Genomic DNA, 12,302 nt, shown 5'->3' on the forward strand with positions numbered 1-12,302 from the left:
AATATGCCCCATATTATTAATATTGTTTAATGGTGGGATCTAGTGATATTAGTTGTAAATAAATTGATGTATATGTGTAACGAGTTCAAGAGAACTTTTCATAAATGGAAATGAGATAAATTTATAGAATGGATAAAAAGGAAAATGTACTTATTTTATTTTTATTGGAAGGTGGGAAAGTTACTATAGAAACAACTTTTATGAATATACTAACATTTTACACATTTTTATTTGAACTCCTAAACTTTGAAATAAGATAGGTTTATGTCTCACACAACAAACAATACAACAATTAATTAAGACAAAACTTTAGATGAATACTAATATTTTATAATTTTATTTTTCATAAGTTAAAGTAGAAATGATAACATATTTGTTGTTAGACCAATAGTATCTCACCTCAAAAGGGTTAGATAATTAACTTTAAATTTTAAAGTTGTTTCATGCCCAAAAATGATACTCCCTCCGTCCACAAAAAGATAGACTAAGTTGTAAATGATACGAGTTTTGTTTCCAATTTAGAAACGTTTCATTTCTAATGAGACAACCCAAAAATGAAAGTGTTTCAATTTTAATGGGACAGATGGAGTATATAAAAGTGGGACTCACATTCCATTAACTTTTTCTACCCACTTTCCCATTATATTCCTAAAACTCGTGTCAAGTCAAACAGTGTCAGTTAATGGGGGACAAAGAGAGTAGTACTTAATTGATTAAAACTTTCCATATTAAGAAATTGGTCTAATTTTGATGGACGGCCCAAAATGTTAAACTAGTCTATTTTTTATGGATGGAGGGAGTACCACATTCTTCCACCAATAAGAGTCTCACTTGGACTTGACATGAGTATTAAAAAATGTAATAAAAAATGAGTGAAAAAATTAAAAAAAATTTAAATATTAAATTTACAATAAAATGTAAGTGAAATAAAGTTTTTTGAATGTGGAACCTATTACCAAATATATAGTAAAAAGTAAATGAGACAATTATTTGCATATATATGAAAATGACAAATTAGGATGATTAATGATGGATGGAGAAAGTAACACTTAAAAATATGGGGTATGTTTGGTATTATAAATGAAGTATCTCTATGAATATGTCTAAACAATGGAATCAATATCTCTTCCTTTTATTGGAATACCTCTTAAAATACTGCTACAAATCATCATGTTCTATGTTATAATTTGGTCAATTAAGGATATACATCTGAAACAAAATAGTTTTTACTTAACTGAAAGGAAACATCTATTTTAGCACCTTAGGACATGAAACAAAGGATGATGTGTTGACTTCATTACCCGAAATACTTACTGTATAGGAAGTGGGAAGACTAATATTTGTAAAGCAATGAATGGCATGAGTAGGTTTAATTCAATAAGAACACAAAACCTAATAAATTTTGATTTAATCCAATTAATGTCAAACGTGTTTTCATATCGCATAAAAAATTATTTTTCAAATCTATTGTACACGACGACTACTAAATTTGGTTGAAAAAACAACCTTTAATGTGGACGGAACAAGAAAATGCGAAAAACAAAATGTCTTTGTGCAATGGTGACAAGTACACGAAAATGTTGACTCTTAGAAATGATATTTGAAAATAACTCCCATTTGAATCAAATTTCACCACGCAATCTTCTACTCTTCCTTATTAAAAACACCTCATTCCATTTCCATTTCCACTTCCACTTCAACTCAAACCAAACAAACAAACAACCATGAAATCCAACCTCTTCTTCATCCTCCTCCCACTCTTCCTCCTCCTCCCTTCCTCCGCCATCCGCTTCGACATCGAAAACAACTGCTCCTACACCCTCTGGCCCGCCGTCCTCCCCCACGGGGGCGGCCGCCGCCTTGACAGCGGGCAGACCTGGACCCTCGACTTCCCCGACGGGCCCAGGCTGGCCAGAATCTGGGCCCGCACCAACTGCTCCTTCGACTCCTCCGGCCGCGGCTCCTGCCTCACCGGAGACTGCGCTGGCCAGCTCAACTGCACCTCCTACGGCGCCCCGCCGCTCTCCAAGGCAGAGTACGGCCTCAACAACTTCGCCCACGAGGACTACTACGACGTCTCCCTCATCGACGGCTTCAACGTCCCCCTTGAGATGACCCCGACCACCAACGGCTGCTCCAAGCCCGTCCGGTGCTCGGCCGACGTCGTCGCCCAGTGCCCCGCCGACCTCAGGGCCCCCGGCGGCTGCCACAACCCGTGCACCGTCTACAAGACGCCCGAGTACTGCTGCCGGGCTGGGAGGTGCCTCCCCACCGATAAGTCGAGGTACTTTAAGGGGCTGTGCCCCGAGACGTTCACCTACCCGGAGGACGACCCCACTAGCACCTTCACGTGCCCGGAGGGAACCAACTATCGGGTCGTCTTCTGTCCCTAAAGCTCCCTCCTCCGCACGTGAATAAATTAAAAGAGACATTTTGATTTGGCACGAGACTTATCTAATAATGGGAGTACTATTTTATGTACAATTCCAAAATATGTCTAGGACACATGTATTTTTCATTGATGAATATTTTAATTCGCGTATCTAGGATTTGTGTTACTCACTATTTCAGTAAAATATAAATTTAAGTAAAATTTTCTTCAATTTTATTGGATCTTAAATAGTGTTTTTATAAAATTTATCTGCGAGACTAATTTTCAATACTATACAATGTTTTAGAATGAAGAAAGGCGAAGAATGTAGAAGGTAATAAATAGTTTAGCATATTTCTACATGATGACTTTGGCACTTTGCTATTGGTGCCCCGCAACCACTACGCGAACTACAAATATACAAGTAGTGCAAAATAAAATAAAAAATTCGTTAATTTGGCTTTTGAAAATTCTACCATTCTCGAAACCGGAGCCATTAGATTTAAATTTTTAACTGCTTTTATATAAATTAATTATATAATTAACATATATAAAAATCAGTTTAATTCATAAAAATTATACTTTTAAATAATTAATAATGACAAAAATTTCACAATAGTCCAGAAGGGTGTTCCTTTTTATAGCTATATAGTACTTTATTCTTATTTTTTCAATGTGGGATATAAACCTTATTTTTGCATCACCTGTACCTTTTTTCCATCAATTCCACAATAATACTTTGTCTTTCATCTTCAATTTGTGTGGTTATTCTTTTACTGCATATATTAATCACACCTATAAATATATGAAATTATTGCATGCGTATATATTGTAAATTTTATAATTAAAATGTAATTCGTCTTAATTAGACACGCCATAAATTTCAAATAGAGTGAACTGCACCTTTAGGGTTGTTGCATCACAGACCCTATGATACGGCTCATTTCATGCATTGGATTAAGGGTAAAATGTACGTTGTTTGATCGGTTTATCGCGCAAAACAAGTGTTAAATGTGTAGGAATGCCACTTGACCAAGGCAGCAAGGTCAAACTGATCAAGCAAGTACAAAAGGCGATAAAAGGCCAAGAATCGGGGGAGTTGATCAAGGGGAGTGATCAAGCAATTAGGGGGGGACCGCTGGCTTCTAGAAGAAGAACACGTGAGGAAATGAGCTGGATGTGGCGCACCATTCTGTTATCAAGGACAACGTTCTAGAAGGGGACACGTGCTAGCTTATGAGACGCAAGGACGGGACCTGAGTCATGAATCTGTTACTCAAAAGCGTCGTCATTTTAGAAGAAAGGCACGTAGCAATCAATGAGTCGTTCATTCTCAGCATGAGCGAATATTCCCTGTCAGGATCGTTATCCAGCAGGAGGCCGAATCGAGCTTATAAATAGAGGGTGTGCCATCACAAGAAAGAGGAGATCCTTTACTTTCCGTCTAGTTTAGATTAGTTTAGCTTAGTCCAGTTCTCTAGAATAGCTTAGCTTAGATAAAGTAATGCGTAGTTAGAAAGGGGAATTAAAGAAGCGCTGCAGAATACTTGTTTTCTGTCGGCGTATTCCTAAATTACCCACCGAGATTCTTCTCAGTTTTACTTGCTTCTTATTTTCCGAAGTATTAGCTTAGTTCTAATTCCACGCTGTATTGCTCTCAGTTTAGTTTAATCAAAGTTATTTCATTTTCATCCTCGCATTTACTTTTCTGCTGTTACCTGCAATTTACTTGACCCAGTAGTTAAATCTTCGTTGATCAAGCTAGCTAGTTTAATTCTGCCCAGAGTAAAAACAGTAGTTAAAAACTCATAAGTTAAAGCGTGGCAGCAGCCAACCCCCCCCCCCCCCCCTCTGTTCACTACTCACACACTCAACACACCAACTTCTCTGTGGGATCGAGCCCGAACTTGCCGCTTTACTGTTAAAGTTGTGCAAAATTGGGAGTTTACAAATTACTTTGGTAAGGAAGAAAGAGCTAGAGCAAGACTGCATTGATTAAGTGGCAACGACATTTGCTAACTGATCCGACCGGTTCGGTTATCATTCCATATAACTTGATCCGCATTCTAATCGCGTTTTCGTCTCTTTACAAGTCCTTCCACCCTAACAAAAAAAAATCTCAGATAACCTTAACGTTTTATATGGTCACGAATGCGATTTTTTAGCCAGTTTTCAGATGGAAATGCCCAAATCTTGAAGGGCATTTTTGGTAATCCCTAAATTCGCCGACATATGAAATTTGTCACATTTATTTCAACAACTTCTTATGTGATTTCTAATAAGTTCTTATACTTTATACGTAATTAAAGTTTTATAATTTTTTGTACTGTAAAAGCATCTCATGTCCATCTATTTCTAGTTAATGATAACAATATACTATGGTCACAATAGAGGAATGATATGCTACATATCTTATGCAAGCTCCACTCTCATTTGACGCACGTTTAGCGTTATTCGTTTCGATTTATATATTTAGTTTATTCTAATACATTTTTTAATGTTATTGAAATTTTTAATTTCACAAAATTCATAAAAATCAAAGGTCGATTTGCTAGTTTTCTCTATAATTTCAAATAAATTAATAAAATAATAAAACACGCTTTGATTTCTATGAATTTTGTGAAATTAAAATTTTCAGCAACATTAAAAAATATATTAGAATCAAACTAAATATATAAATCGAAAAGAACAACGCTAAACGTGCTCAAACGAGAATAGTACTCACATAAGAGCTCAAATAATGTATGTAGCACATTATTCCTCGGTAACAATATAGTACTAGTTATATTATGTAGGGAAGTTGAGAAACAACAAAAATTATGGAAAAGTGAAGTTATTTATGCAACAAAATATGGATCAATACTACACAGAATCAAATATTTCACATTAATTAAATGATACAGTAATTATTTTCTTGAATACACTGACATTTAAAATATTATTTCATTATATATTACTACTAAACTAATTTGTTACTCTAAGCCTAACTTTAAGACGATTTTTACGATTGATATTTTGTTTGAAATTTTAATTTTGCTCAAACTGAAATTTTCAACATCATATACATTCAATATTTGGATATAAATTTGCATAGTTTCTTGCCATTCATGATAAAATTGAAACATGAGTAATATTTTAAAAATAGTATTTGAAATTAAGAGGCTGTAAATTCATAAATTAACACCGAAAAATTAGGATATTTTCATAATAAATAAAATTGATCATAAATCAAGGTAAAAAAAATTAAAAAAATTAGGGGAAATAGAAACACAGAAAAATACAAGAAAATGAGTTTTATAAGGAAGAAAGGGTTTTATGTTATTATCTTCATATTAGTAAATGCCCATAATGATATATCTTATATTATAAAAATTTACAAAGTGTGAATAATGACAAAACTTTAATCACGTATGGAGTACCGAACTTATTAGGAAATCATATAAGAAGTTGCTGACAAAAATGTGGCAAAAATTATATGTCAACTATATAATGGAGTGACAAAAATGCCCTTATAGTGTTTGAGGGTGTTTTAGTCCGAAAAATCCTCATTTGTGATTATATAAAATGTTAGGGTTATATGAGAATATTTTTTTTGTTAGGGATTTGTGCAACAACCCTAAAGATTGAGGACTAATAGCACAGTTCACCCTTTTAAATACAATAATATATCGTTCGCAAACTCTACATATAATTCAAAAATTGTACACCCTCCATCCCCATGTAGCTATATTGTATTTTTTTTTTGTCCCATTGTAGTTGAGTCATTTTTTTGGTAGAAAGCAGTACATTTCGTATCTCTTACTTTATTCTCTCTTCATCCTCTTTTTTCCATTTCTACTTTATTCTCTCTTTACTTAACTTACTTAAAATCATTTTTCTTAAATTATGTACTGAAAAGAAACGCCTCTACTACAGACGGATAGTGTTGTCCGTCCACGAAAAATAGTTTTAAATGGCCCACAAAAATTAGTCTATATCTTTATTACTCCCTTCGTCCTACGAAAATAAGCACTTTTGGTTGGGCAGGGATTTTAAGGCACAGTTGGTAAAGCAAGAGAGATAGAAAGAAAAAGTAAATAAATTATTGTTAGTGGAGAATGAGTCTCACCTTATTAAGAAATAAGTTTCGAAAATAAGAAAGTGCATATTCTTGTGGGACAGTGATAAGTCTCATTTTAAGCCTTGGTTACTGGTGCAGAAATAACGTGTGCAGGATGAGGTACTAGTCAGGAGGAAATGGTCGGAAGAAATTCAACTGGAAAGAATGTAGAAAGGGTGCTATACTGGTTAGAATGCAAGCCATGAAGCGTGAGCCCAAGAGGAGTGAATTGCCACAAGTGATCATCTATCTAGAAGGGGCAAAATCGTCAACTCAAAAGGAGGATCAGCCCTATGGAGTGGGGCAGACCTATCTATAAATAAAGGATCAACCTTGAAGAAAAATTGTCCATGCTTAGACCATTTCTTATATAATTTTACTGCACTCTCTTAGATAACTTACTGCACTCTCTTAGATAGCTTAGCCAGTTAGTTTCCAGTTGAAGTTTCCGACCACCCGCTGGGAGAAGGAGTCCACCATCCATTCCAGCCTGTTGCACAATTGTAATTCCGGAAGTTCCACCACTCCGAAGAGCACAGCAACACCCTTTACTTGCTTTCTTTTCATGCTTTCTTAAGTTTCAACACTTGTTTGGTCTGTATTCACATTGTTCTTAGTTAAACTCCTGTTGGAAACATCTTTTGGTTTGAAGATCTTGAGTGTTTCAGCTTGTCTTTGCCTTTCAATCTGCCTAGTTAGATAGATCTGGTAGTTTTACGTGAATTGTTGTTGGTCAAGCGTTTGGATATGTTTTGTTTAGTTAGATCTAGTGTTTCTTCAAGTTTCGTTAAGTTTAGTGGTTGTTTTCTTTGAAAATGCATAGATCTGAGTTTTCTGCCACCTTGCATGTTGACCTGTTGCACGCCTGCTTATTTATGCTTGATTAGCGTCCTAGCTTGCGTTTCTAGCATGGATCTGGACTTTGTGACATGCATTTGTGTTAGTTTTGAGTAGTTGGGTGTTGATTTCAAGCATTCATCAATGGAGTCTTGATTTTATGTCATTTTTCGTTGCTTGGTGAAGAAGAGAACGTCGCATTCCAATCTGGGACCACCTTGTTGCTTTTCTATTGCCCTTTCACTTTTTTCAGCTTTGTCTGCATGTTCAGGTAGTCGTTAGCCAGTGAGTTTATTATTCATTTTCCCTTGTCTAGCCATTTAGGGTAATATCTCACTTTTCACATGCACACACTAGTAGTCCAACCTTCACCTTTTCATGTACACATCCCACAGCATGCAACATTTAGTTACTTACTAGTCGGGATAGGTAGTGTCACGACCGCCCTTACTAAGGATAGTAAAGACGGGGAAATCGTGACTAGGGGAGGAACTAAGAACCGGGGAAGAAGTGGGGGAAATAATAAAGGACAATATTTAACTCGAAACCTAATTAAACTTCAAAAGGAATATTTCATACTATTAAATAGTCAAACAGCGGAATAATATCTCAAAGTAGTTAATGTCATAAAAGCAGTCTAGAGTAGAGCGGAAGACTTTAGGAAAACAATTCAAAACAAGACAGCGGAAATAAGGAATCTAGAGAGACATGGGGTAATGCCTATGTGTGACGACACGACGCATCCGGAAATTATCAAGGCTCGACTCAACATCCGCCGCAACATCACACTCAACCTGCACATAGGGAAAACACATGCAGGGCTGAGTACTTGATATACTCAGTGGCCTCATGCCGAAAACATTTGATAAAAGTTATGTCATCCATACCACGATGAACTCGAGTTTTAACTTGAGTAAAATAATCGAGAACACACAAAACAATAACATAGACTGGCCAGTCAAATAATCTCTTCCTTACCTTAACAACCAAATAATCACAACCTCTTACCATAGTGCGACGAAAGTGTGGCCACACTATTCGCCCACGAGACCGGCCGAGTAGCAAGGACGGCTCACGATCCCACATGTGTACACTAGCCTGATAGGGTTTGCGACCCTACTCATACCCGAATTCGTTTAACATAGCCCTGTAGCCTAATGGAACGAACTCACAAACTAAGCATCAGGCACAATCTCATCACCAAAACAAACATGGCATGACATAACAATTTAAACCACCCTTATTACACCATAATCATACTTTTGAAAGCGTAAAAGAGTTTAGTAAAAGAAAGCCCACCTCTCTTGCTTATAATTCACAGTTCACAACTTTATTGCAACCCTTGCTTCTTCGTACTCACGTACGCCCAATAACCCTTGTCATCACCATAAGCACATAACACAATCAGTTTTCCACCATCCCATTAAACATGCATGCCCTATCGTTCCTTTCATCGTTTTCTTATATTGTCCATCATAATCGCTCGCAATCATAAAAGAAACTATCACTTTAGCATACATCAACGTGCAAAACATAACCACTTCATAAGATCAGAGCCTTACCCATACATGTATCATGTACTTCATTCAAAACTCGTCATCAAGGACTATCACAACCATAACATGAATCTGACAAAATAGCGCAGTCCTTTTGTAAAAATCATCAAAATTCCATCCGATATCATTTGAAGCTAAAATTCGGTCACCACACAGTAGGCACATAAGGGTTTATCCAGTTAAAATTTCACGCCAAAATCATATCTTTTGGTCGGTCAAACCAAAGACGAAACTCACTTAACGAAACACAAATCTGGCAGGGCTGCGCAGTTCAATTGAAAAATTGTTAAAAATTCATCCGTCATCGATTGAAGCTGAAATTTGGACACAACACAGAAGACATCTAAAACTTCATCCAGTTAAAAATTCGTACCAAAATAAGATTGTTTAATTGGTCTAACAGACTTCGGAACCTACTGCCCGTACACAACAGTTTTCATACTCAACACCCACAAATAAGGAATCGCATTGGAGACCTTTTTTTCTCTAAGTTTGTCAGACTGCTACCTGGCCATCCAAGCCCGAACGAAGTCGGCCTAGAACGATCATCTACTGCACCATTAGTTAGAAACCCGACTCGAGGTTGTACGCGAAGTTTAGCGAGTGTGAGTTTTAGCTGAACAAAGTAAATTTTCTTGGACATATCGTAACAGTTGAATGAAGGGGTTGGCAGTGGAAGCGCATCATAAATCAATTACACGATAATTCTGATCTATTTAGCAGATTATTTAGACAAATTCTATTCGCGCAATTATCACATATATCATGCTCATAACTTGAATCAAATCATGCTTTAAGCGTAATTGAAACCTAAAACATGCTTTTCTACGGATTAGCCATTTTACCTTGATAATTCTCCAAAGAATCGAAGATAGCTCCCGCCTTCTCCTCGTGAAGATGTTGAATACTATGCACAGATCTTCTGACTGGTTCCTGAACTGTATGCTGATATCAGTGTGGGCTTATCTCACCAGGAGAAGACAGAATTCTCTCTCCCGGAGGAGAGAAATATCGCCCCTATGTGTATAAGGAGGGGGGCGAAAATTTTAGAGAAAATAATTAAGTTTTTCTATCTCCTTTATTCTCCTATTTATATTAATTTACATATTGGGCTCAGTCAGGGCTCTATGGAAGGTTTTGGATATAACCTCCCCCAATTAGTTTTTTACTAATTAAATTGAACACACAATTTAATACAAGCTTATATTGGAATATTATTAGCAGCCACTACAGAAATAATATTACACTGTCAATCCAAATCCGAAATTACAAGTAATCCGAGTTTCCGTTGTTTGTCGTTCATTTCCCGTGCTTAAGATAGAAATGTTCATTAATTAATTAGAGTCTGCTATGGACTTAATTAATTAACATCTTATTAATTCCAAGAGTGGACTTAGCAAGAAACGTTTATTTATTATCCATAGAATAATCAAACTCCAACTAACTAGGTTCCGGATAATATAGCCTTGTTTCGAGCTTCTCTTGAGGACATTATCAAATGAGACTCACCTCGCGCACGATTCAATATAATAGCCATCCTATCACCGCTAGATATTAATCACCACTACCCAATATACCAGGATTATTGGGTTGTGAAAAACCCGCACTATTTGGTAAGTCAAAGTAGTGCATAATCAATATCGTGTGGTCAATGCTAACTATATTGATTAAGAAATAAATAATTATCAAGACCTCGTCTTTCAGTAGATAGCATAAAGACTTGTCTTGCTGTTAGATTCAATTCAGTGCTCTACCACACCAATGTCATCTAATTTCAGTAAGGCTTAGAAATATGCAGACTAACATTGCAACCTTTCGCGACAGGTAGTCTGGGCCTATCTGGGTTGTGAAATTCTTATTTTCTTTGTTCAGAACTAACCGTGTTACCTTAAAGTGATCCACACCCACAACTGGTCTACTAAAATAAAGACTTAGACTTTGTTAAGTTTCTTATACATTTAAATATGGAATAAACATCCATTAAATGTAAAACATAACAACATTATGACAAAAATAATCTGTTTCATTCCTTCGAAAATAAAATCAGAGTTTTTACAGTATTCAATCACTCGAAAGGTGATTTCTAGTATACAAACTCTAACACTTAAGGCATCCAAGTAGACTCAAATTGGCAAAAACCCCGTACAAGATTCGTAGTTTCTTAAGGTTGGTTGGATACTACCGACGCTTTATCGAGGGATTCTCAAAGATTGCTAGACCCATGACGCAGTTGTTGAGGAAATAAGTCAAGGTAGATTGGATGTCCGAATGCGAGGCGAGTTTCTAAATACTGAAGGAAGTCACAGTGCCGGAACCCGACAAGGACTTCGCCATCTATACCGACGCTTTGAAGGTAGGACTTGTGCGTACTGATGCAAGATGGAAATGTGATATCATATGCGTCTGGACAATTGAGACCGAATGAGTTGAATTTTCCAATCCATGACTTGGATACGTTAAAGATTTAAAGAAATCATCTCTATGGAGTGAGATGTGAAAGCATTACGGGCCAAAAAAATCTCAAGTACTTCTTCGAGCAAAAAGGAACTGAACATGAGACAACAACATTGAATCGAGATCGTGAAGCATTACGACTGCGGTATTCACTACCACACAAGTGTTGGGTTAGGGCTCCCAACTAGTGGAAAAAAGACTCATATATTATTGGCCCATTTATTTACTTAAATAGGTCAGTGGAGAACTTATAAATACCTACCAAGAGTGTAGGAGCTGACACAATAGAGAAGAAAGAGAGAAAAACGTGTAGAATGAAAGAAGGGAGAAAAGAGTGTTCTCCAAGTTTCTGCACTGCGCAGTCTCGGTTTTTGTCTTGATCGGAGGTCCATACGTTGTCCAATCGACTTGAAATTTTAACTGGAGGTAGAAGACTAGTGGTTCTTCATTCTGACCGAAGGAATTTAAATTTGAACGGTTAGATCTTTAGTTATGAATTTCTGAAGTGACTGCAGTTTTTGAGATGTTTATTTCATCTATTTTGAAGTTGTATTGATTATCTAGTGCCTTAGTTGTGTTGTTAGGGGTTAGATATCATTGTAAACTTCTTGGTTGTATTCTCTCCTTGGTGATAGTGGATTTGGTAGACTAGTGGATCTCGTGGTTTTTATCTCTTCACATTGAAGAGAGTTTTCCACGTAAAATCTTGGTGTTGATATTTTTCATATCGTCTCTCATTATCATATTATTGATTCGTCCACATTAGGTGCTATTATATTGTGCTCCTATCATATTCTTGCAATTGAGGAGGTTTGTTTATCCGCTGCGTCTCAGAATTAGGTCATTCCTCCCAATAGACAGGAAAGGCGAACGTAGTAGCTTACTCTTTAAGTAGAAAGAACCAACCAGATGACTATTTCTCCAATGCAAGAGAGAGGAGTTGATACGCAAATTCAATATAATGCAATTAGAAATAATGAAAGTG

The 12,302-nt window shown here is 36.4% G+C and overlaps 1 protein-coding gene across 1 annotated transcript; it reads left to right on the plus strand.

Annotated features, from left to right (window-relative positions):
* The first annotated feature begins 1,659 nt into the window (after positions 1–1,659).
* LOC121753814 (protein P21-like) lies at positions 1,660–2,613 on the plus strand. Its single transcript, XM_042149070.1, has one exon. It carries the CDS (start codon positions 1,725–1,727, stop codon positions 2,391–2,393), a length of 669 nt encoding a protein of 222 aa, XP_042005004.1. The 5' UTR covers positions 1,660–1,724; the 3' UTR covers positions 2,394–2,613.
* The last annotated feature ends 9,689 nt before the right edge of the window (positions 2,614–12,302 follow it).

Source organism: Salvia splendens, chromosome 11 (assembly GCF_004379255.2).
Source record: "Salvia splendens isolate huo1 chromosome 11, SspV2, whole genome shotgun sequence".
NCBI lineage: Eukaryota > Viridiplantae > Streptophyta > Magnoliopsida > Lamiales > Lamiaceae > Salvia > Salvia splendens.